The 25,205-nt window shown below is 33.4% G+C and overlaps 1 protein-coding gene across 3 annotated transcripts in view; it reads right to left on the bottom strand.

The window, feature by feature from the left end:
• Window positions 1–25,205, bottom strand: part of LOC145258150 (vascular endothelial growth factor receptor 1-like) — a 187,468-nt gene that overhangs the window by 70,546 nt on the left and 91,717 nt on the right. For 2 of the 3 annotated variants that reach the window (XM_080115943.1, XM_080115952.1), the window contains exons 2-6: window positions 18,402–18,511; window positions 11,648–11,807; window positions 10,380–10,646; window positions 5,451–5,590; window positions 4,080–4,106 (exon numbers count right to left, since the gene is read on the bottom strand). In XM_080115943.1, coding sequence (XP_079972069.1) covers window positions 4,080–4,106; window positions 5,451–5,590; window positions 10,380–10,646; window positions 11,648–11,807; window positions 18,402–18,511 — 704 coding nt within the window. The remainder of the gene's footprint in view (window positions 1–4,079; window positions 4,107–5,450; window positions 5,591–10,379; window positions 10,647–11,647; window positions 11,808–18,401; window positions 18,512–25,205) is intronic. The other variant, XM_080115961.1, reaches the window with a different exon arrangement.

Genomic DNA, 25,205 nt, shown 5'->3' with positions numbered 1-25,205 from the left:
TTGAGAAGTTTTATTACCACAGAAGCAGAACCGGACATAAAAATCAACAGTAGGTTCTTTGATATGACAGGGGCGCATTCGAAATGAATGTTTCTGTTCAAAGCACAATTGAAGTATGAGATTTGGCTTTTGCATTTTACACTTTAATTCAAGCTACTATATAGAAAACATGATTTTAGAAATTCAACATTAGGTTCTCCACAGTGCAATGTAGATTACAATGTATTGTACACCAAGTCGCTGCAGGAGAGGCATGTGTGAAACTTCTTTCCAGTGCACTGCAATGGATTCCCAATTAGAGCAGGCAATCAATCGATTTGATTGAAAAATGTGCGATTTCACCGATTTCGATGATATGGGAGTGTGAAACATTCATTGATCATCATTCAATCCTGAGCAACGTCGGGGCTTTCTGCTACTATATGTGTAGACTAGTACACTGCCCAGCATTGTACAGTCATAAAATACACAAATATGATATTTATTATGATAGAACCAATTCTCTATTGATTAATACATTGTGCCCAATATATAGCAGTGACATCAAACGCTAAAAAGAATGTAAAAAAAAAAAAAAGTACAACTTGGGTACCATCAGCTAAAATCGAAACCAGTGTATTCACTAGCATATGACGTAAGGACAGATGGATAGCAAAATATTAATTAACACTGTTAAACATGCATTTGCATAGACTTTAAGTCAACTTACATCTGTCAAGTTCAAATTTTTTAATTTTTATCTCTTAGCAGCGATTTTTATGGGCTAAAACCCAAATCTGTCTCACAGGTCTGAATCCTTCTATATATTAAGTTTCAAGTCTGTAGACAAAAATTAACAATTTGGTAGGGACACACACCGAGACAAGGTCGTGTGTGTGCGCGCGCACTTAGTTATCTGAGTAGACCAATTACACACCGATTTGATCATTTTCATGAATTTTATCGGTCTCACTACTTCCATGATGGCTCATGACTAGGACAACAGCATATCCTTTTCATTGTTTTGACTCTAGTGTCTACCTGTTGATATCTTTTATGCTTTTATATAGAGTGATGTGGTTCTCGGTTGTTTAACTGTGTCTAACTGTGTCGCATATATACTCGAGAGTCAAAACAATGAAAAGAATATTCTCTTTTCATAGCCGTACTCATGACTAATTGGAAGCGGGTGTTTTGTTTGTGACACCATCAATAGAAGATGGCCATATAGGGTTAATGGACTCTGGTTTAGTAAGTTTTTCAACAGAGCCTCCTTTTCCTAGGTATATTACCTTCACCACGGTTGAAGAACTCATCTACGTCTCTGCATGATAAACCTAAAGCACATTAGGGGTAGGCTGACAAGTGCTACACCTTTCTCAAGGTGACCTAAAACTGTACAAGCCAAAGGCGGTCATCTCTTTGAGGTATTATACATACAGCGCCTAGTTACACATTTGATAATGGCCAGGCTCAACATCACTTCAGTGATCAAATTAAAACCGAAGTGTCAATGTGTTTATACTGTATTTATAATAGTAAGTTTTAAAGATCGATAGAGAAAACACAATGGAATTTCCAGTGGATTTCCGGACGTCAAAATACGAACAAAATTTAAAGAATGGAATTAAGGACTTATTAAAATTAAAATAAGATGCAAGAATTAAAAAAGGAAAAAAAATTCAAATAAGGACTGCAATAGTCATCTTAAAGTTCAACTGTTGTTCCTATTGCCTCCACACAAGGGTAAAGTTAGACACAAAGTCAGTTTTTAATGCAATAAATTCAGTTCCCATAAATATTCTTGTTTAGCCGTTTTCACAAATCATTTTCTATTCAATTTCCACCATTAAGAATTATTACAGTAGTCTCATTAACTCTTTCCTCGAGTGGCCTCTGGGCCTTGAAAACTGGTGACTCCCTTTAATGAAAAAAAAGCTGAGGAATGGAAACAAAAATTCCCCTTAGTCAAGGACTTCCTTGCTAACCGAGTAAAAAAAAAAAAAAAATTAGACAAAGTGTAACATCAAAAAAGATACACTTTATTTCTAACCAAAAAGCAAACCATTGTCATAATCTGTCCAAACTGTGACAACAGCTAAGAGGAGAACGGGTATCATTTGAGAATTACATATTGTAGGAAATAGCTGTTGTGAGGTCGAAGATTAAAAGTATACGTTTATTCTTAACATTTCATGTTTTAAATAAATCAGATTAAGTGAAGATTTCACACGTTTATTATTTTTATGTTTCATTTTCTTATGTTCTAGCTGGGAATGGGGCATCATACGGGATGCCAGACATTCACTATCTCATATATTTCAACAGAGATCTTTAAGATTCTAACTATCCTTTTAAGTGCAATTATTTGTATCTCGCTTGCACTTTGTTCACCAGGTATATTTGCCAGGAAGTCTTTGAAAATCTTGTTCATGAGTCCAGTTACTCCTATAATTACTGAAACGATGAAGATCTTCCTAAGATATCAGTTTCTTTTCATGTAGTGCATAAGACGTTGATATTTTATTATCTTTTCCTTTCAGCTCTGTTAAAGCCAGTGACTTCTTTCTCTTTGTCTCATATCACTATGTCAGGTTTGATAGCGCAGGTTTCTAGGTATATAGCTGCAGGAATTGCATAGTCATAGTAGATGGCATATGATTTATTTTCAAGTGTTTTCTATGGTATATGTTCCTAGGACTTGTTGCTACATTCGATATTTAAATTTTTTTTTTCACAGATGTCCAGTTGTGTTACACACTATTAGTGCTGTATTGCTGTGTCATGCGTGCAGAGAAAAGAAATGTGCTAAGGTACAATGACATTATGTCATACATTTTCCTATGGTATAAATCTTGTAGTTTATTCATAAATCATTTTACAAAAAAAAAAAAAATTAGGACATACATAATGTGAAATTTGATTCAAAATTCAATAAAAACTAGTGACTCGTAGAATGACAAATCACCTCTCGATCGTCCTTCCAATTCTTTTTAAGTCGCTGACTTTTTAATCACATTGGGTATTTGTAAAAAATATAAACTTATGTAGCTAATGAGTTACTGCTTATCAAGGTGCAAAAGCCATCCGAGAATGGGGGAAAAAAAAACATAACTGGTCAGATAAACAGTGAAACTGCAGTAAAGTGTGCTGATCCACAGTGAATATGTATTTATGTATGTAAGTGCAGGATTCACTCCTAAACCGATGATGAATTTTTGAAACACAGCTGTTATGTATAAGAGATCCAAATGAGGGCAGCATTTAGTTTTAGTTTTATGCAACGAGGATAAGAGACATCTTTGAAAATTCTGATACCTCAGATTTTTTAATGAAATTTTAACTATGTATAAGGCATAAAATGAATATTAACTTTTCATTTTTTTTTTTAGTACATTAAAAGGTTTTATGGACAAAACTTTCCATTTGAAAATTAAAATACGAATTGAACTGCATTGAACTTGAGCCATAGTTATTAGACACTAAGCCAGATTCCATGAATTTTAATTTCTTCATAAAACCCTTAAGCTTAAGTCTTCAATTTAGGCATTCATAGAATCAAAATGATACAATGGATTTTGATCAAAATTGGTTATTTTGTTTTACGGCAATATCAACCGTTTTCAAGCTATTTAATACCGAATCACTTCATTTTGGGAAAAGATTTTAAAAGTTCTTTAAAGCTTCAGATATTTACATTTGATCAAAATTGGAATAAGGATTCTAGACACAGGGTTTAGTATTATTATGTCTTTATTTTAATCTTCGAAAGAGTGGGGGGAATAAATTAACTTCGAACGACTTCCCAACCACAATTATCTCCTTACGAAAAGCTTCATAATTTTTACAAAGTCTTTACAATTTTAACAGATTAAAGCAATTTGAATCAAATCTATATTATTAGATATAAAATAAAGTAAAAAAAAAAAAATTATTTTGATTAAAAACAAGAGAAATGAAGTTAAGCATGCAGAAACATGCAATCATTTTGATTGTGTGTTTTTTTGTTTTTTTAAGATGCCAGAGATAGAAAAAGTGAAAATAGACAGCAATCAGACGTTTATCGTAGACATTTTTTCGGGGGTTTTGCTTTATTTTACCTTGTCGTCAGAACCATTGAAAATTTTCTGAAAAGATGAGGAAGTAAAAGGTCAACAATTGCAATGGACGCTTGCAAGATCAAATTAAAGTTTTAGAAACATGTTTTTAAAAGAATCCCATTAAAAAAAACAATCACTTCCCTTAAGATATGGGCAGAACAGCAGATATTCGACAATACCCAAGGATTGTTCACAAAAAAAAAAAAAAATAAATAAAAAAATAATAATCCATGTTGGAAAACCCAGAAACAAAACTATCCTGATGGCCCATCCCCAAACAGCAAAATCCATCCACCCTCCCCATCAACAGAAAAAAAAAACAGATCATGAGACAATGATAATGACCTTCAATTTAAAATAATAAAAAAAAAAAAACATTAAAAAAGAAATCATAGAAAAGTAGACTAAAGGTTGATGTGCCATAAAACGATCAAAACAGAATTAAATGTACTGAAATGAAACATAAGGTATACCAGAAAGTTAACTCAATTTTAATACATTGCTCAATTGAGAGTTCATGTTTGATTTAGCAATGGCTATTTTAATATAACATAAATAAAAGGAATTACATTTTATAAAATTTATTATGTAGTAAAAATATTCTGAACATTTTTAAGTGATTCTTGAAGATCACAACAAACCATGAGCACCTCTCACAGTCTGCAAAGAGAGGTTGAAATGGTGAACAGTTTTACAAATAGCTTTAACATTTGGCATGCCAAGGATTTGGATGGAACAGAGAAAACATGGCTTATTTTTTTTGTGTCAATTTGAAAGGTGCAAACTCAATTGTCCTCAGAAAAAAAAAGCAAAATCTTGATGTATAACCCATCAGAAATTATGAGTAACATTTACCGTTTGACAGAGTATGATAAAAGGAAACGGAGGGAAGAGTATTCTGTTCACACGAGGTGGATTGTGACGTACTTTTCTTTGCAAAGCACCAATTCCTCCTGCAAAATCTAGTCCTTTTAAGGCTGAGCACAGTGCTGCATCCATTTTTAGATTTCATGGTTTTATGACTTCAAACGAACCCCTTTTTGACAATCATGCAGAACTATGGAACTTGAATACTTTATATAGTTATAAAAATAATCATTTCTAATCAAAAATTATTTGGCATGGCATTTTACCCCCACCAACTTGTTCCAAAATGCTTCACACACGTGTACAAAAAAAAAAAAAAAAAAAAAAAAAAAAAAAACACGCAGGCAACAAATTTGTTGTTGACCAGTGTTATTTATCCTCGTTTCAAAGCTCAAAAGCATAAAATTAAACTCAATTCAATTATATTAACTGTTTTGACATTTCTGGCACATTAATCTTTGTATTCTATTCAAATAAATGAAAAAAAAAAAAGAAAAGACTTACCGTTTCAAATGGCAACTGCCAGCCCATATTTATTTGCCCACTTTTTGAGATGGCAACTTCACACTTCATTTCAATCTCATCTCCTATCATGAACTGTTTTCGGTCTAATTCTATTATTGGAAATACACTTTCATCTGTATCTAAGAGAGAGAGAGAGAGAGAGAAAAAGGGTTAATTACAAGTGTCTGTATCTCCGCAAGAAGCACTATCCATTAGCCACACTTGGATTTCTAAATAGCATGCTTATGTTTTAAAAAGCATTGCAATCATGTGTTTAAAAGTTGATCCGAAACTGACCAGAGTAGTAAATCTGTTCAGATGATGATGCATGCACGAGGTAAAGGTTAGAAGTTCAGATTAGAGTTAAAGGTTCTATAGTATTTTCATGCAAGTTGCCAATACAAATATTGCATTTTGAATTTTTTTTTTTTTAGATGAGGATTGGTAATTTGTACAATTTGGATTATTCAGACTACTTTTTCATCTTGGAGGTTATTCTCACAACGTTTCAGTCGATATTACCTCCAACCTTCTTCAGGTTTATCTTGTTGAACCATGAAATCTGTACAAAGTTTTAAATGGAACGTTTTATTAAATCCACGAGGGTAGCTTGCTCTCACTTCATAAGCTATGATTCGGTAATAGTCTTTAAGTGATTCGTAATTGTATTCTTAGTATCGTTTGCACTGAGGAGTGAACCTTCAACTTCCAGAAAGCTGTCATTTAAAACTGACTTTTACGTGGCACTATATTCTTCATGGCTTGGATCCCTGCAGACAATTCTAGCATAACTTTTAGAAGCCTTGAACCTATTCTTATTTTAGATAGGTAATTCTTCTTTTTATTACATTGTGTGGATTAAATAAATGGTTCCATTAGAAATTTCTTATGGATTATCAAATTAGTCAAGGTGCAACTGAAGACGGTCGGAGGTTACATCGACCAAAACATTGAGAATAACATCCAAGATGAGAATAATAGTCATAATAATCCAAATATATAAAATATTGCTACTAAAAATAAAATGTTATATTCTTACTAGCTGAATGTCTGGCATTGCTCGGTCATATAATATGCTTAAACATGATATTTTCATTTATGCAGATTGCATTATAGAATCAATACTCTATTGAATATTATTTATTACAAGGAATAATTTACCCAGTGGACTAATTCGGAAAAAAAAAATAAAATAAAATAAAAATAAAAAATAATGAAAATGTCGTTCATCAAATTCCGTTTGTGTTTGTTTACAATATCACGTCAGCTGATATTTGGGCTTGGCGATCTTAAAAATAGTCTTCCTTCTCTTATAAATTAAAAAGAATTGTTACAGAGGAATATTTTACGCTATACCGGTGTAATCTTGGCCGGTGTAATGCAAAATATTACCCTGTAACTTTTTTTTTTTTTTTTTTTTTTTTTTTTTATAAGAGAAGAAGTTTCAAGATCGGATTTTTTCGATTTGATACTTACTGGATGAATTTCTGTACAAAACATATCTAAGAACATTGCCAGAAATATAAATTACCTTTGTGGAAAACTTGCAAAAGATAGGTTCTGAAATGACTGAGCCTATGAGGAAGGAACACGCACCACACACACTTTTATATAATAGAGATTAAAAAGAAAACAATACTTTTAATATATACTGGTACTGATTGAGTTTTAACGGAACTGTTTTCTGAAAGAGATAGAACTAATTACTACCAGCATAGGTGTCTTTGTTTTTATTATTTTGTTTGGTCAAAACCTCTTTTCTTTATTTGAGAAAGGTACTTGGTTTTTATGCTTTTATGCTGTAATCCCTCCTCCTCCCACATATGGAACATGTCAGGTACAAATAATGGCTGAGACAATATTTATTTTTATCATCCAGAGTGAGCCTTTTTTTCTTTTTTCAGTGAGCTTGATGCCCCCCCCCCCCCACCGCACATAAAAAAACAGATCTTATGACTTAGTTTACCCTCGTGGGGAGGCAAGTAAATAAACTCCCTAAAATACTGCACCTAGCCTAGATAATGCACTATGTGGGTGATGAACGCCAGACTACTTGGAACAAATAGTGGTATTTTGGCATTTTCTGCTCTTAGACAAAACTTAAAAAGCTTATAGGAAAGAGACAAAGTCCACTTCTAACATTCAAATGATCCTGGATATGACCTTAAACTATATCCAGTGGTGAGGCTCCAGCTTGCAGGCTTTGGGAAGTGTGGAGCCACCCTTTAATTGCCACTGCTCCCAGGTCCACTCTGACCCGGAGTGGTAGTACCTGTTAGGGTCCCAACTATGGGTTAAATAGAAACCAACTTGAAAACAAATATATTCTATTACAAAATTTTTCTTCAAAATCTTTGATTTCGGCATTAAATAACCTGAAAAGGGTTGATATGCCATAAAACAAAAACAACCAACCAACCATCTAATATTGAAATCTTTGAGTTGTCTTTCTTAATCTCCATATATAATAAAAAGACTGCAGAAATTCCCCTCTGGACCAAAGTATCGTAGCTTTGCAACAACAGATACCACATACAAATTCAATGCATCTAGCCTAATAGCCACTATCATTTGTAGCTTTCGAACACCATTTTAAGCACATTCACTCATCATAATAAAATCTGACGAGCAACACCATCACAATATCTTTATAGGAAGGAGTCTCTATTTTCCTCTCTACATGTTTGCTCCTTCCACTGCTACCAGTTATCACTGGTTCCAATTCTATACTTTCCGCAAATAATGTGCTTACATCGATTGTAACTGACTATTACATACATAGACATAACAATCTTTCAAATTTCAGATTCATAAGTAATAAAATCTCCCTTAATCGATTCTGGCCATTCTGATTGGCTGAGCTCTGAACATTCCCATATTCTGGATTCACGTTTCACATCATAAACGAACGCTACTCTAACATTAACATATGGCATCACTAAAACTTGGAGTAAATCATGTTCTTTTTATTATGCCGACAAAAATACTGACCTTTCCTGAATGAAATCAACTAAATTGATGAGGTTGCTGCCCAAATATCTGTTTAATTTTTTTTTATTATTATACTGAAAACATTGCGGTCATTTACTATCTGAAACAAAATGTGCCTACTTCTACGCTAGATATTTTTTTTTTTTTTTTTTTTTTTTTTTAATCAAATTCAATACTTTTCCTTTTCCATCATAAAACAAAAGACGTGATTAGATGCGTCAGTATTTTGGTCTGGGCCGGATGTAAATAAAAAAAGAGAGTGGAAGAGAAGGGTGTTAGTAAATGAATACACTCCTGAGTATGAACGAAGGCAAAAGGTTACAAAGTCCACAGCATTGTTAAATAAGTGTCCCATTAATTGGAAAAATAAAATACAATATGAAGGATAGAATGAATGTCTCATTTGTAAAAAAAAAAAAAAAAAAAAGTTTACACATGAGAATGTATACAGTACACAGGTGTCGAAGAGTTGGTATTTGTGAGTGTTTGGTGATAGTCAAGATAGATTCTTCTGTCTTGTTATCTCAAGACGGAAGTTTGGGAGATGGTCCGAGCAATATGGAGTTCTTGTCAGAGAGTGGGTCTGGCCCAAAAAAGAGAAAATCGTTGTATTTGGCTTCTTCAGACTACTGTTCTCATCTTGAGTGTCATTTTCACATTTCGGTTGATGTAACCTCTGACAGTCTTCAGGTGTATCTTGTTGAACTCGGGAATTTGGACAGATTTTCTAACAGAACCCTTTATTTACTTCATGTGGGTAGCATGCTCTTGTTCCATCAGCCATGACTGGCTAGAGGTCCTAAGTAATTCGCAATTGTATTTTTCAGTCGCCCACATTGAGAACTGGACCTTCAAGAGTCACTTTTACAGTTAATTTTTCCAAATACTTTAGTTAGTTAGAAACCACTGCATCATGGGTTCTTGCAGATACACCTGGAGAAGGTCAGAGGTTGCATCAGTTGAAACGTTCTGAAAATGACACTCCAGATGAGAACAGTAGTCCAGAGAATCCAAATAATACAAATAACACATCCTCATCTCAAAAATTCAGAAACGTAAGGAAGTCTTGTTAGCAATCTGTATCAACTTCCATTATGTTCTCAGTTCACCCAAGAGATGACCTCTGATGAGCAAGCCAGAAAGTTGAATTCTTGCACCAATCAGTGCTGAGCTTAGATTTAAAATCGTAATGGTGGCTTGCTTTAGCCATGTTGCTGTCGCATGTAGTAGTCGTAGCACAATCATAGTCTATGTGACAGAAATGTAATCACACACTAGTAATTTCTACAACTTCTGTCTATTAGTGATGGGTTGTTTTTGTTTTACGGCATATCAACCATTTTCAGGCCATTTAATGCTGAATCCAGTTATTTTTTTTTTTTAATTTTTAATGTTTTTTTCAAGTCGGTTTCTATTTAACCCATAGTTGGGACCCTAACAGGTATTACCACTCCAGGTCAGAGTAGACTTGGGAGCAATTGCAGTTAAATGGTGACTCCAGACTCCCCAAAGCCCACAAGCTGAGGCCTTATCGTCGGATATAGTTTAAGATCATATCCAGGACCGGATAAGTGATGGGATGATTCCAATACAATTACCAATTCAGATTTTTTTTTTATAAATCTCTAAATATTTAACTATAGACTTGTGATTTCTCAAATGTAAAAATATATTTGAGGTAGGGTATGATCTACAGATTTTAGTTTTACTGGCAGTTTAAAATCAATAAATATCATTTTAACATGACCACCATCAGCGGAAGATTTTGCTTTAAGCAAAAAACTAAATTTAAAAAAAAAAAATCATTTCTGGCATTGGAAAATAGGCACAAATATTTTCCTATTCCTCAAAGTTTCAACTTTTTTGATTCAGATTTAATCGTCCCAATACTACTACAATCTACATAATAATAATAATACAAAAATTTGATATACTTACTTCGGTACCGGATAAAGGCTCTTGCAATTTGTGTATCGTTATCCAACTTCCCAACACACGTGAAGCTTCCACTGACTTGTGCAGTGGGATATGGAATGATGAAACCTTGCTTCGGATCATAGGTCATCCCTTCAATTTCAAATATTTTGTTACCCTTGTACAAGGTGACATTAATCAGAGGATCCGTCACAATACAATCAAAGATGCACTTGACAAAACGTGTGGCACCAACAAACAAATAATCTTTAGTAAAGAAATGTTTGGGATCTGGAAACAACAAAAAATAAATAGAATTAGTAAACACCATAAAATAAAAAAAATAAATAGAAAAAGTAAACACCATGATATAAAATAAAAAAAATAAATAGAAAAAGTGAACACCATGATATAAAATAAAAAATAAATAAATAGAAAAAGTAAACACCATGATATAAAATAAAAAATAAATAAATAGAAAAAGTAAACACCATGATATAAAATAAAAAATAAATAAATAGAAAAAGTAAACACCATGATATAAAATAAATAGAAAAAGTAAACACCATGATATAAAATAAAAAATAAATACAAAAGTGGTGAAGGAAAATGGTATAATAAAAAAAAAAAATTTGTATTTTATTTATTTATTTATTTTTTTTTTTAATTATTAACAAATCTCGTCTGGCCAAAATTGATTTCAGTAATTCGAAAATGATTTACGTATGGGATCATACCCCATTACAAGTCCAAAATATTGCAACAGGCACATTCTTTACAAAATACAAGGTTCCTTCAATAAGTTTCCAGACATTTTTTTTTGTACAGGCATTTTAAATTGTAGACTCTTGAAAACTCAGTACGCTATTGCTATACATCTTATGAGATGACTGACCAATTTTTATGATTTCAGGTCTAAATGAACAGCGACAACAATTGGAATACACTCTACTAAAGCCTGATTGTCATAGTTGGCAAATTTCAAAAATGCAATCTGAATGTGAGGACACATTAAAAGAACGATATGTAATAAAATTCTGTTTTAAACTTGGAAAAAAAAAACTTGGAACAAACGTAGGAAATACTTCAGACTTCTTTTGAACCATCTTGCATAAATCGAGCATCAGTTTTGGAGTGGCATAAGAGATTCAAGGAAGGCAGAGAGAGACGATAACATGTATTATGGGTAATATTATAGAATAAAAATTTTAATTTATATATACTAAACAAAAACGGCTGTCTTGAAATATTTCTAACCACGTACATATATATTGTCAAAAGTAAAAACTTACCTCTAACGTAGACATAAACCTCTGCTTTGCTTGTAGGTTTGGATACATAGCTACAAATATACCTGCTAGTATGTTGATAGGTGAGGCCATTAACTGTGAGAGTCGCCCGCTTCTCTTCATCTGAATAAGTGATGATGATGTCACTTTTTTCATCATATGGCTATTTAAAAAAAAAAAATTTAAATTAATAAAATATGGTATTATTACTCTGGTCATTTGCAAAAAAAAAAAAAAAAAGCTTTGCGATCTGTAGCACAAAAGTTCAACTAAACTAAAATCTTTCACAGATGACTCAATATAAAAACAAAAAAACTGCAGGTTTGCGAATGCAAATCATTTTTATTACCTGTAAAGTCGACACTTCTATATTATACAAACGAAGAAAAGAAAATACTGAATTTCAAATGAAATGATATCTACCTACGTAATGGTCAGGTTTCAAATAGTATCATATCCAAAAATTACGAAAAACAATAAGGTAAAACAATAATTATTAATGAAAAGAAATTTGTAAAAGGAAATGAAATTACTATATTAAGCTTACTTAAAAAAAAAAGAAAAAAAAGAAAAAAAAAAGAAAAAAAAAGATAAGCTGACAGGGGAGATAACTAAGTTCTGTTGCTTACGTCACATGACGAACGTAATTCAAAATGTTGGGCAAAATTCACTTCCCATAAAAACTTTATCAAAAAGATTTTCATTGATAATTATTTTTCTACCTCATCGTTTTCCATAATTTTTTTGAATTGTTACTATTTGAAAATTGCATACATACCATTTGTTTTACTTGAAATTATTTTTTTTTAATTTCGTTTATATAATATATAAGCTTTAATTTTTCTTTTGCTCTGAAAGTTACATTTGATTATGGCAACGTTCAGTCATTAAATTATTAATTCAACAAAATTGTCATAAAAACTATTTATGTTTAAAAAGGAAGTGTCCTCTATAGTATCAGATCTGACCGAATGGTTAATTGTAGGCATAGACCAATTCATACCATCAAAAAAATTCCAACAAAAACCTAACAGCCAGCCATGGTTCTCCCCAGAATGTGCTGCTGCTATCGCGCACAGAAATCACTTTTTCCATAACTACCAACGTAATAGATGCACTGAGACTAAAGCTGCTTTCAGGACTGCCAGCAACCACTGTAAAAGAGTAATAAAAAATGCAAGAGAGCTATATGCCCAGTCTGTTAAATCCAAGGTAGCTGATCAACGGCTTGGTTCCCACCAGTTTTGGCAAATAACAAATAGGATCCTGAACAGAAGTGTGCGTTCTATCCCAACCATTATCAATGGACCAGAGGTTATCTCGTCAGCGTCAGACAAGGCCAAACTATTTGCAAAGAACTTTGCAGCTAATTCTACCCTATGCGACGAAGGCCATCAACTCCCCATATTTCCTCCTATAACACAGAACAAGCTAGGTAATATACAAATATCCGTGCATGAGGTCGCCAAGCTAATAAAAAACCTAGATTCCAGTAAAGCAACTGGCCCTGATGGCATCCCAATTATAGTGTTAAAAAAGCTTCAACCAGAACTTGCTCCCATACTTACGAAACTATTTAAGCGCTGCCTTAAGAAGAAGTGCTTTCCGACCCCCTGGAAGACCTCATCAGTTTGCCCTGTATTTAAGAATTCAGGTGATAAGTCATCTCCCTCTCAATACAGACCAATAAGTCTTCTCTGTGTTATGAGTAAGTTACTGGAATCAATATTAAATAGAGAAATAGTCAACCACCTCAGCAGAAACAACCTTCTTAGTGACACACAATATGGTTTCCGCTCTGCAAGATCTACCGCAGATGTGCTGACGGTTATATCCCACAGGATTAGTGAATCTCTTGACAAAGGCTTCCTTTCTAGGGCAATTGCTCTTGACATATCAAAGGCCTTTGACAAAGTATGGCATAAGGGTCTACTTCACAAGATTTCCAGCTACGGTATAACTGGAAATGTTTTCTCAATCATTAAATCATTTCTCTCCGATAGGCTCATAAGAGTAGTGGTAGATGGACAAAAATCGGAGGCCTGCAATATAAATGCTGGAGTCCCTCAGGGGTCAATCCTCGGCCCAACTCTCTTCCTGATCTACATCAATGACCTCCCTAAACACATACTTAAATCATTCGTTGACATCTATGCTGATGACACGACCATCTACGGCAACACATCAAAGGCTGTAAATGACGAAGTTCTCTCGGATTCTCTCTCCTCTGATCTCGAGCGCGTGGTTCAGTGGGGGAAGATGTGGCTAGTTACCTTTAATGCATCTAAAACCAAACTCCTATCCTTACATCATCAACGCTCTGATCCCCAGCTGGCATCAATTGTGATGGATGGCTCTCGTCTGGGTGAGGCCCCGTGTTTTGACAAGCTTCTGGGTTTGACCTTTACTCCTGATCTGAAATGGAACACGTACATCAAGTCTGTTGCCAAGGTCGCAGGAAAGATGGTGGGATCCTTCTACCGCTCCAGAAGATATCTCACTACTGATGCAATTCTCTATCTATATAAAAGCCAAGTACGGCCAAGGATGGAATACTGTTGCCATATCTGGGCAGGAGCTGCCAAAAACAGCCTATCATGCCTTGACAGAGTACAAAATAGACTTCGTGGTTTAGTGGGGGATGCCCTTTTCTCTACCCTGCAACCCCTCTCCCACAGAAGAGACGTTGCGAGCCTATCCTTGTTTTATCGTTATTTTCATGGCAGGTGCTCGTCTGAACTCCAATCCCTGGTCCCCCCCCGCCAAACTTTCACGAAAAACACCCGTCTAGCTGAATCCACTGTGAAAAATTTCCCCCACTCTATATCTGTGCCTAAATCAAAACGCGGATTTCATGAGCAAAGCTTCTTTCTTAGAACTGCACGCCTGTGGAACTGTTCCGTCTGCCTGCTTCCCTCCGGACTACAACTTGGATGTCTTCAAGTCTAATGTTAACAAATTCCTAATGAACCGCCCCCCTAATTAAACACTTCATAAAATCTCCTCACTAACGTGATGTACTTGCAATAACCCTTATCCCTGAGTGGCTTCCGGGCCTTGATAAGTGGTGATCACTGTGTAAAAAAAAAAAAAAAAAAAAAAAATTTAAAAAATTGTTAATCTTCATTCATAGAATGAATGGAAATAACTTTGAAGATTGCATATTCAGACCATGCCCGTGTCACCATTTTAGGGATGTGAATTTGCACCCCTATTAATTGGTAGCAAGGAATGAAAGATGAAACTTCTTTAAAAACAATGAAATGGTTTATTTCAACAGCACAAAATTGGACAGTTTCAGTAGAAAGTTCTTTGGGTGTCACAGGTCAGTCAGATGTTATCTTTAGTAAAGATTATCTATGCTGAAACGTTCAGTGGAGGGGGAGAGATGGAGATAGGGAGAGAGAGATAGCGAGAAGTCTGTCTTTGATGCTTTCCGAGTTCTCTCTCTGTTGACCAACGGGAATTTAAACTATAGGGAATGGAAAAAAATCAATGCACCTTACCAATTGATTGGTCAGTGTGTAGCAGAATCACTTTGTATTGACATTTGACATTTATTTATAAGAGAAAATAGATTTTGATTATATTTGTGACTGCCACATCCTTGATGAATTTCTAAGATTTCTAAAGCAAGAAATCAGTTTCTATTCGGCAGTTTAAATACTTCCAGATTCCTTTAAATTTGGAGTGGTCACAGAATTCATTTTTTTTCTCCAACTATTAGTAAATAATTAAAATAGCCGACTTTACAAAGAAACCGAAATGCATTCTGATGGATCTGATTTAGTAACTTTAAATAAAAATTTTTTCAAGCATTTGTTTTAGTACTCTTACACAATTGCAAGTTTGATTTTAATAAATATTTGATTAAGAGTAAATAAGAAAAATAATGTTTAAGTCGCTGGGTGGCGGTAAACATGCATACGGACACTAGATATATAAAATAAAGATTATCTCTCTCTTCTCGTAAAAAAGTTTGGTTCTTCTTCGTTATAGTGGAATTTGAAAATTGAAATATTGAATACCAAGTGAAATCAATGGTACTCACTGAATTGTCATGTCGCAGTAATGAAAATATCCCAAAACCACGAAAAACAAGATAGAAAATCTTGTATTAATGATAGTAGTTAAAAAAAAAAAAAAAAAAAAAAAAAAAAACTCAAGTGTGTGTATTAATTAATAGCATGAAGTCAGGGGAAGTAACTCTGTTCATCTAACTAATAGTCAATATAACTCAATCATCTATTTGTACAATTTGCTTTATGTAATATTTAACTAATTGTGGTATGATAATCAGATAACAGCTTATTCTTGAAATTGATAAAAACAGAAAGTAGTTATTTTTAATGAAAACCAATTTTTTTGGCTGTCAGATTTCGCTACAATAACGAAAGACAACAATTTCCCTCCTTTGCTCATCTTAACAATAAATTAGCTCCCTTTATTTCTCAAATATTCAAACAAACTAATTTTGAGGGGCTGGATGTAAAAATTCTTTGTTCGCCCTCTATTGGAACTTCCCCTTCCAAAAATTCATGGACCTGTCTAGAAAGAACTCATTTTCAGAGTTGGGCTTTTTCTAGGTGAAAAATGCAATTTTTTTTTTTACTGCTAAACATTTCTTGTATTTCTTTAATACATACTAGTGGGACCTGTGGAAATTCCACAGGGGACTCATTCATATGTAATATAATAATATTGCATAGATGTTCAGTGTAAATAGAAATGTTCTGATATTGTAGTTTTTTTTGTTAAAACTGCAGAAGTATTTATTTAAGCTAGCACGAACGCCCGGTAAAGTCCGGTCGTAAAGTACGGTTAAATATATTTTAATTCTTGCAGATTTTGTATATATTATTGTAGAGTTAATGTTCTATGGATTTTTACTTTACAAAGGTGCGATTTCAAAAATAAAATACATCCATATGACTTGGGTGCATTAGCTTCAATGGAAACTGAAATAAAAACTTATGAAAAATGTATATAATGTGTGGTATCTGGTAGAATGCCCAATCTCCAGCAAAAACAAAGTGGTAAGAAAATTAAAACAAGAAATTAGAAATGTATAAGCATATATACACGTACTTAAGAGTTGGGGTCACCAATTTATAAATAAAGCAGAGTATCAATAACATTTAGATATTCATTCAACTATAGGGCTCTACAGACAAATTTATCTTTAGTTGACCTTTGACAACTAAATATTTTCGTTTACTAGCCAAATAGAAAAGTTACTAGCCAAACCCATATGATTTTTAGAATATGACATCTTCGTTCTGTGACGAGTATATACATCATAAAGATTTTTCTGTTTTTTTTTTTTTGATAAGTAATTCTAAATATACCATTTTTATGTTAACATTGGATTCCTTCAGATTTTTTTTTAAACAGCCTTCGTAAAAAAAAAAAAAAAGAAAAAAAGAAAAAGTATATTGTTCTATTAAACTTTTGTTCAAATAATTTAACTTTGTTCGTTTTATATAAAACGAAAAAGTTGCAAAGATATTTTTCATTCAGTGGTGAGCTTTGGAAGATTATCAGTGAAAAAAAAAAATACAATCACCAAAAGATAAGAGTTTCAGTATTTTTAGTCGCCATTTTGAAAAATCACTCGCAAATGTGACTGTTTCACTCGCAATGTAGAGTCCTGAAATATCAGAACCCTTTATAATTAAAAAAAAAAAAAAAACATACAATAAATAAAATACAACACTCAAGAGACAACAAATAACAATCAACTTGAACCACCTTGTTCATATGTATAAAAAAAAAAAAAAAAAAAAAGATTTTTACTTACAACAGTCATTATTGGATATATAGAGGTAAAATATAAACCTTTTGGTCGCCCAGACCGTTATGAGGTTAGTGTTCATCAATGAGTAATTAAAGTCCATATCTTTTTTTAGAGAATGTCCAAAAATATTTAGTAACGACAGTTCAAAATCGATCCTGTGTCAGGATAAAAAATAAAAATTCAGAAGAAAAGCGTTCATGATTACTTAGTAAGGAAAGGGTAGTCACCCACATGCATTAATTCTGGGGCGCGCGAAATCCATGGTAAAAACCTTTTTACATCTTATGATGGGGGCTAGGAGCAAAGAAGGAAAGTCGCTTACTAATTTATTTTCCTTGCAAAATGGTATTTATAGTTGGGATAACAACATTCTTGAAAGTTCTGGCCTTTTTACAGTATCTGAATGCAGAAAGACAAAAATTAGTCTACAGAGTATTTACACAGGCTCGAGACGGAGAATGCATTGAACACTATGCTATTTATTTCATGTGGACGAAGCAATGTTCTTAGAACTGATGCCTTGAAAATAATTTTCATTAAGTTATCTCCCTTTCTTCAGAAATAGTGAATTCGTCTATGATGACAATTCACTATATACATAATTACTTCCAAGCTTAATCAATTATAAGTTTTTGAACACAGCTGTTAGGCCCAAAGATGGGTAACCTGATAAATCCTCAGGAGGATGAAATGCAAAAAGTTCTGTGTGGCTTAATTGCCATATTTATTTTCAAAACTTATATTTCTTAAGTGTGATCCCAAATAATAGCCTAATACATCCAATTAACAATGTGCTTTGTTGGGGGTGAACATAAGAGAGGAAAATATATATATATATATATATAATATATATATATATATATATATATATATATATATATATATATACACACACGCACCATACGTACATACATACACACACAATGCAAGTTATGTATTAATCAGAGTAGTTAACGTTACCTTAACTTCCCACTTGACTGCAGAAGATCCTTTGCAAGAAAGTGTCAAATTGTCTCCAGTGTCCAAAATCATTTCAGATTGGGGATAGTCGATTCGGGGTGGAAAGATGGCTGTAAAAACAAACAAATATAAACATTAGATTGAATTCAGAAGACTTAACTTGTATGCATAGGAACAAAAATAAAGTTTCAAAAACCAAGATGAAATAAAAGAAATTTATAGGAAGTCATATTCAAAAACTGTAACACCATCTTTTATAATCTCTAAAAGGATCACATAAGAAAAAAAGAAAGGTCCTTACATAAGCTACAAATTATATATATTTAAATGACATACACCATCGGGTGTAGGTTGACAGAATTCAACACAGTGGAGAAAGAAACTAAATAGTGATAGGTATCTGCTTTCTAGAAGCAATATATCTTCAAGTGAGGATATCACTGTCCTATATCCAGTTGAAAGGGGTAGTAAGCGAGTTTCAATGTCTTTCTTTATGGGTAACTGAAAGCTTTTCTTACCCTGCAATTCCTAAAGGGTTTGGATATAGTTCTTAAAACTGTCTGATCGAAATTAATGTGTCCAGTAGTGACCAGTCATGGTGTCACAAAAACAACCTCACTAAGGCTTCTCTTTGCAAGGGGAAAGAAATGTAAATATTTACAACTATTACAGATTAAAATAAAAAAAAAAAGGTCAGAGTTTGTGTTGTAATATCTGAAGGAAAACAGGAAACATATCCAACTGTGCAAAGGCAAAAAACGGTTTTAACTTCCTTATTTTTAATCAGATATTTTTTTTTAATTTAAAAAAAGATTTAAAATTTTTATTTTTAATTTTTTTAATTTATTTTGTTTTTTTACTTCACCAAGCTCTTTATGTATACCATTGAGATATTTTAAGCAACTTCAATTATTTTTATGTGTATTGCTACAATTACTTGGATAGAAAATTCTGATTAAGAGTTTTCTTGATAAAAAGCAGGTCATCATTCAATGTAAATGTCAGTATATTTTTAAATAGTAATAAGTTGACCAAAAGTGTAGAATTAGCTCCTTACTCAAAACAATTGCACACACATACCACTAGCTGGATCCAAACTATCTCTCCTGATGATGTCAAGGGGCGTTACAATCTGCCTTATAAAAAGGGATGCACACGTTCGCTCCCTCATTTTCTTTCTATTTGAGTTGATTGAAATCACAATGCCTTCGCACGCACACACACTATTCTGATATATAAGGGCTTTTCTCTACTCGCATGTGTAGCTATATTTATTTTTGATGAGCAGACGATAATGAAAAAAATCAAGTTGTGTGTATGCATGTTTGTTAATGTGTACGTGCAGATTATTACTATATGCAGGAGCTGAGATAGCAATTCTAATGCTTGATGGAGGGGGGGGGGAGATGAGGCTAAGACATCAGATTTTGTTTCAGTCATGGAAAAATCTGGCAACCTTTTATAAATTTATTTGATTGGCTATTTTTTTTTTTTTTTTTTATTAATTCAGGTGAATGCAAGCACAGAAACCATATTAAGCATTTTTATTTTGAAGTGTAAACTTCGTTAGCTACACATGTCTAAGTGCACAAAACTCACTTTTACTGTAAACATTGCGTCTACATACACACATTATTCCACTTACACTCTTTGTATACATTTTAACGGAACACTATGACATGGTCGGTTCTACACACAACAAACATTTTATTGAATCGTATATTGTCTTTGCAGCGTTACTTTGTTTTCATAAGTACATGCTTGAAATCCCATTCAAAGTTTTGCTGTGTTGGACAGCAGTACCGATACAAATATGCTGTTGATAGGTTCTGTTACTGAACATTTCTGGTAATTCCGTAAATTGGTTGTACTAAGGAGGGGGGCGTAAATTGTTATTGTGGAGAGAGAAACAGAAATCTGCAAATATCTTCGATAAAGGCTGATTATCAGCATTTAAATTGACAGAGCAATTCTATGAACCCAATCTTTTAATTATTGGAGATATATATATTTATATATATATATATATATATATATATATATATACGCACACACATGAACAAATGATTAATAAAACATGTTAAAAAATATCTTGGAAAAAAGAGTTAAAAACATATTTGATTTTAAAAAAAGAAGTACAAGATAAGTGGATAGTCCTTAATCCGCGGAGTTTCGAAGAAATACTCTCCTTCTCATCAGAGGGCAGGAGTTAGCAAAATGCGGGATCGGATTTTGCATGTAAAAGTATTTAATGAAACCACAAGTCACAGATCTTACTTGGTTAAAAAAAAAAGGGTGAGGTAAGGGGAATAGAAGGTAAAAGAAAAAATGATAAAGAGATTTCACATGAACGGATATCTGGTGAGGGGTAAAAAAATCCAAGAATGGTAAAATCCAAACACGGTCGAATTAAAAACTTCCAATCCACAAGTAAGTTCCAAAACTGGAAATATATATATATATATATATATATATATATATATATATATATATATATATATATATATATTGTGCATTTCGAATGAGATGACATTTAAAGAAACACAATGTAAAAATATATAAAAAACATACGTGGTTTCTATTTTTTATATAATATTACCATTGAGCAATTTTGAAGAACTTTGTTATTTGAAAACTAAATTAGATAACTTATTCCACACGGTAAAAACAGAAAAACGTGTGTTTGAATGGAGAGAGAGATAGATATGCATTGAGCATACTATTTTAGTTTTATAGTATTCATCGTGTCATAGGTTTCAAATGATAAAGATCAAGAGATAAGAGTTAAACCCTGCTTCAATTCTCATCGACTATAAATGACTATAATAAAGAAAGAAAAAAGTTGTGTACGTTTATACTGGATTTTATTTTTTAACTAAGCCATATTTAAAATTTATCAATAGTTACCTTCCCTTAACAACCTATCCAGAAATAGAGGTAAAAATCAGCCTTGCAATGGCTGCGATTTGCTATTTATTGTTAAAAATCATAAAAACTGGTTATAACTTCAATTTATGTGACTTTTGGAATATGATATTTATGTTGCATAACATGTACATACAAATTTTTTTTCACCATTTCTTTTGTTTGTGAGAAATAGGTTGAGTTCTGACCTTGCAACAAATTTAATGATATATCCATAATTGTTTTTCCTTTTTTTCTATTGAATATTTTTTTTTTTGTTTGCTCAAGGATAAAAATCAGATTGTTGGCTCATCTGATCAACTTAGATTTCAACAAGTGACCTACAAAATGCAAAACAAATTTTCACTCCCTTTTATTTTCTTAACCCCTCTTATTTTAACTCCCTTCTCCAATTGAACTCTTTCTTCTCAGACATGTTTAGTGTGCTCCAATAATCCGGCAAAAGGAAAAAAAAAAAAAAAGAAATTGTGAAAGATTGAACAAACATGGAAATTCTGAGAGAAAAAAATGTCTAAAAACATACAGATAAGCAAATAAGAGAGGGGGGAGAGTCCTGACCCTATAAAATCTTTTTTTTTTTTTTTTAAAGAGGGTGTGGGTGAGTTTCTAACTAAACATAGACGGCCGAGGTCAGGTCATCAAAAGATCAACTACCAACCAGGAAGGATTTTCAATGAACCATACCCCTCTGTACATTTCTGGTTGTGGGTTACTGTAGAAGCATTCTATCTACTCAAGAATTTTGGTCCAGGCAGAGAAGAGCATCATTACCATATTTAATTATCAATCTATCAAATCCCATCACTTACAAAAAAAAAAAAAAAAAAAAAAAAAAAAAAAATTCTCATCTTGAATGTTATTTTCACAAGATTTCCATCGATATAACCATCGACCTTTTCCAGATTCTTATCAAATTCAACTCAGGGAATCGGAATTTTGAACAGAACCTTTCATTTAATTCACAGATGTAGAATGATCTAGTTTCGTCAGCCATGACAGGGTAGAAGTCTTAAATAATTTGCAGTTATATTTTGAGTATCGCCTTTAACTTCCACACGTATAACTTACAACTGAATTTTTCCAAGTAGTTTACTAAAGTATCAGCGGATCTGTAAGAGAGTGACCACCCCCTAAAAATGCGTATTTTCACCCCTTTTTTAAATTTTTTTTCCTAAGGATTATCATAGATTACTGACTTAAATATCATTAGGAGAAAACATTTTGGAAAAAAAAAAAAAAAAATTATTCACTTTCATTATAACGTTCTACTTCATTGCTACCCGACTTACTGCTCATTTCTTTACCAACGTGTCACGTGATTAGAACATAACGAGAAAGTGAACCCTCTTAAAATTAATTTTTTTTTTTCAAAATTTTTCTCCTGCTAATACAATACTTAATCTGTAATCTTCTATAATATAAATCTCACCTGACTGTTTAAATGTATGTATGTATGCCTAAAACTTTCGACAGAGACGACGGATTTTCACAAGATCGATATAGTTTTGAAGCTTGACCCTTCGGACGACAAATATCGAAAAAACTGGCTAAAACATTAATTCCTTCACCCTCAACTGGGTACTTGTAGAAAAGGAGGGGGTCGCTTTTTTCGCCGATATTTTCGAAACTCATCCCCTCTTTTCGATTGAATAGCCTTAATTTTAATCTTCGTCACTTCCGGTTTGGCGATGGACAACGGCAAAGAAGTCACTTTTTTTTTTTTTTTTTTTTTTTTTTACACACGTTTTCCTCCTTCGCGGTACAGGTTCGAGCCTGCCTTCCTACTACCACTTTTTTTTTTTTTTTTTGCTCAACACCTCCAAACATCCGGGCAACGCCGGACACCCAAGTTAGTCTATGATAATCATCGGAGAATAAAAACTTTAAAAGTTGAAAAACACGCATTTTTAGTGAGCGGGCACTCTCGTACAGGTCCACCAAAATATCATACAAAATACTGTTAGAAACCCACTCAATATGTTACCGTGACATTCGGTGGGTTTTGGACATCATTTTGTATATTCTTATAAGGCATTATCAAAGCTTAAATATATTTAAAGTGTCAATTCGCGGCCATTTGTCTTACCTAACGCTCGACACTGGTTTTCGAAGTGAATAAACCTTCGAAAAAAAGTGAGTAAAAACCACTAAAAACTTTTCCAGATAAGTAGAAGAGTAACTTGTCTTGCATTTAATAACATTGTTTTCTGACCATTTGTTTTGTACGTCTGTAGATTGTAAAACAAACCCTAATACCTTAATCCAACAGAGCACATGGCATCTCTTGCTGTAGTTACCCACTGTTGGACCGGTTGCCGTGGATGTATCCTTGACTGGTATGAAATGTCAAAAAAAGTTTGTTGTTAGGAGCGGCACTAGTAGTACCTGCGTATGCATGCGTGTGTGTTAACCTTGAATCGGACATTATCACCAAATTAAAACAAAATATAGTCTGCTTTGTTCATTACGTCTACCGTCATTCATTTTACTCTAATCGCGACATAAACGCCGTTTTCGTCATGAAGTATTTTTCCAAATAAAACTTATACCACATATACATAAATATCCACATAACACAATTTGCATTATTCGGATTACTGTTCTCGTCAACGTTTTGGTCGATGTCACCTCTTATGGGTGTATTTTGTCGAACTCTGGAATCTGTATGGGGTTTCGAATTTAACACTTTATTTAATCCACGAGGGGCGGGAACATGTTCTGTCAGCCATGACCGGATAGAAATCTTAATTTGCAACTATACTACTATCGCCCTCACCGAGGATTGAACTGCTAACCCCATGAAGAGTAGATTGGTTGGGTGTTTTTGTTTTACGGCATATCAACCTTTTTCAGGTTATTTAATGCCGAATCTAGTTATTTTGAGGAACGATTTTAAAAGAGTATATTCTTTTTTTAAGTCAGATTCTATTTAACCCATAGTTGGGACCCTAACAGGTACTACCACTCCGGGTCAGAGTGGACCTGGGAGCAATGGCAATTAAAGGGTGGCTCCACACTCCCCAAGGCCCGCAAGGTGGGGCCTCAACATCAGATATAGTTTTAGGTCATATCCAGGACCACATGAGTAGTAGTTAGAACTTTATCCGTTAAAATTCAGTTCTCAGCGATACTATCTTGGGGGTTGAAGGTTCAATACCCAGTGTGGGTATTATTAAGAATATAACTGCATATTATTTGCGATTTCTACCCGATCATGGCTGACAGAATGAGAACATGCTACCCCAATGGATTAAATAACGCGTTCCAGTCAACAGATTCCAGAGTTTGACAAAGTTTTCCGATGTCTATAAGATACACATAAAGGTCTGAAGTTACACAGGCCGAAATGTCGTGGACCCCCCCCCCACTAGAGATGAGAATAGCTGTCTGAATAATCCAAACAATAGTAATTATCAATAATTTGAAAAAAATCAGAAGCAAAACAATTTTGGCAAAGTGTTTCCGTGGTGGACAACAAAAACAAAAAGCACTCGGACAAAAGTAGAGTTGTTTTTATCTAAAAGTGTAAAGCGCTTCTTCAGCATAAGTACCCAATTCAAAAAACTAGATATACGACCCCTACAAGTACGAATTTATGAAACCTTAATTGCTGTGAAATGACGTTTCGTTTTTTTTTTTTTGGTGGGGGGGGGGGCCCATAGACCATAGAGGTACATGCACCTGGGCGAATGGCGCCATGACAATAAAAAAGACAACTTCGCCTATCCTAATTCAGTGTATAATATTAATAGTGTAAGCTTCATACAGATACCGAATCTGCATTAGTAATAGATAACTTAATACCGTCAACAACCTATTATATGTGAAAGGAGTTGTATTTGAAGGCTATATCAATGCGGTTCGTGGGAGACACCATGG

Source organism: Euprymna scolopes, chromosome 3, assembly GCF_053919585.1.
Source record: "Euprymna scolopes isolate OS-2025 chromosome 3, ASM5391958v1, whole genome shotgun sequence".
NCBI classification, from domain to species: Eukaryota; Metazoa; Mollusca; class Cephalopoda; order Sepiida; family Sepiolidae; genus Euprymna; species Euprymna scolopes.
Note: the sequence above shows the minus strand (reverse complement) of the source record. Positions and strands in the feature narration are given on the sequence as shown.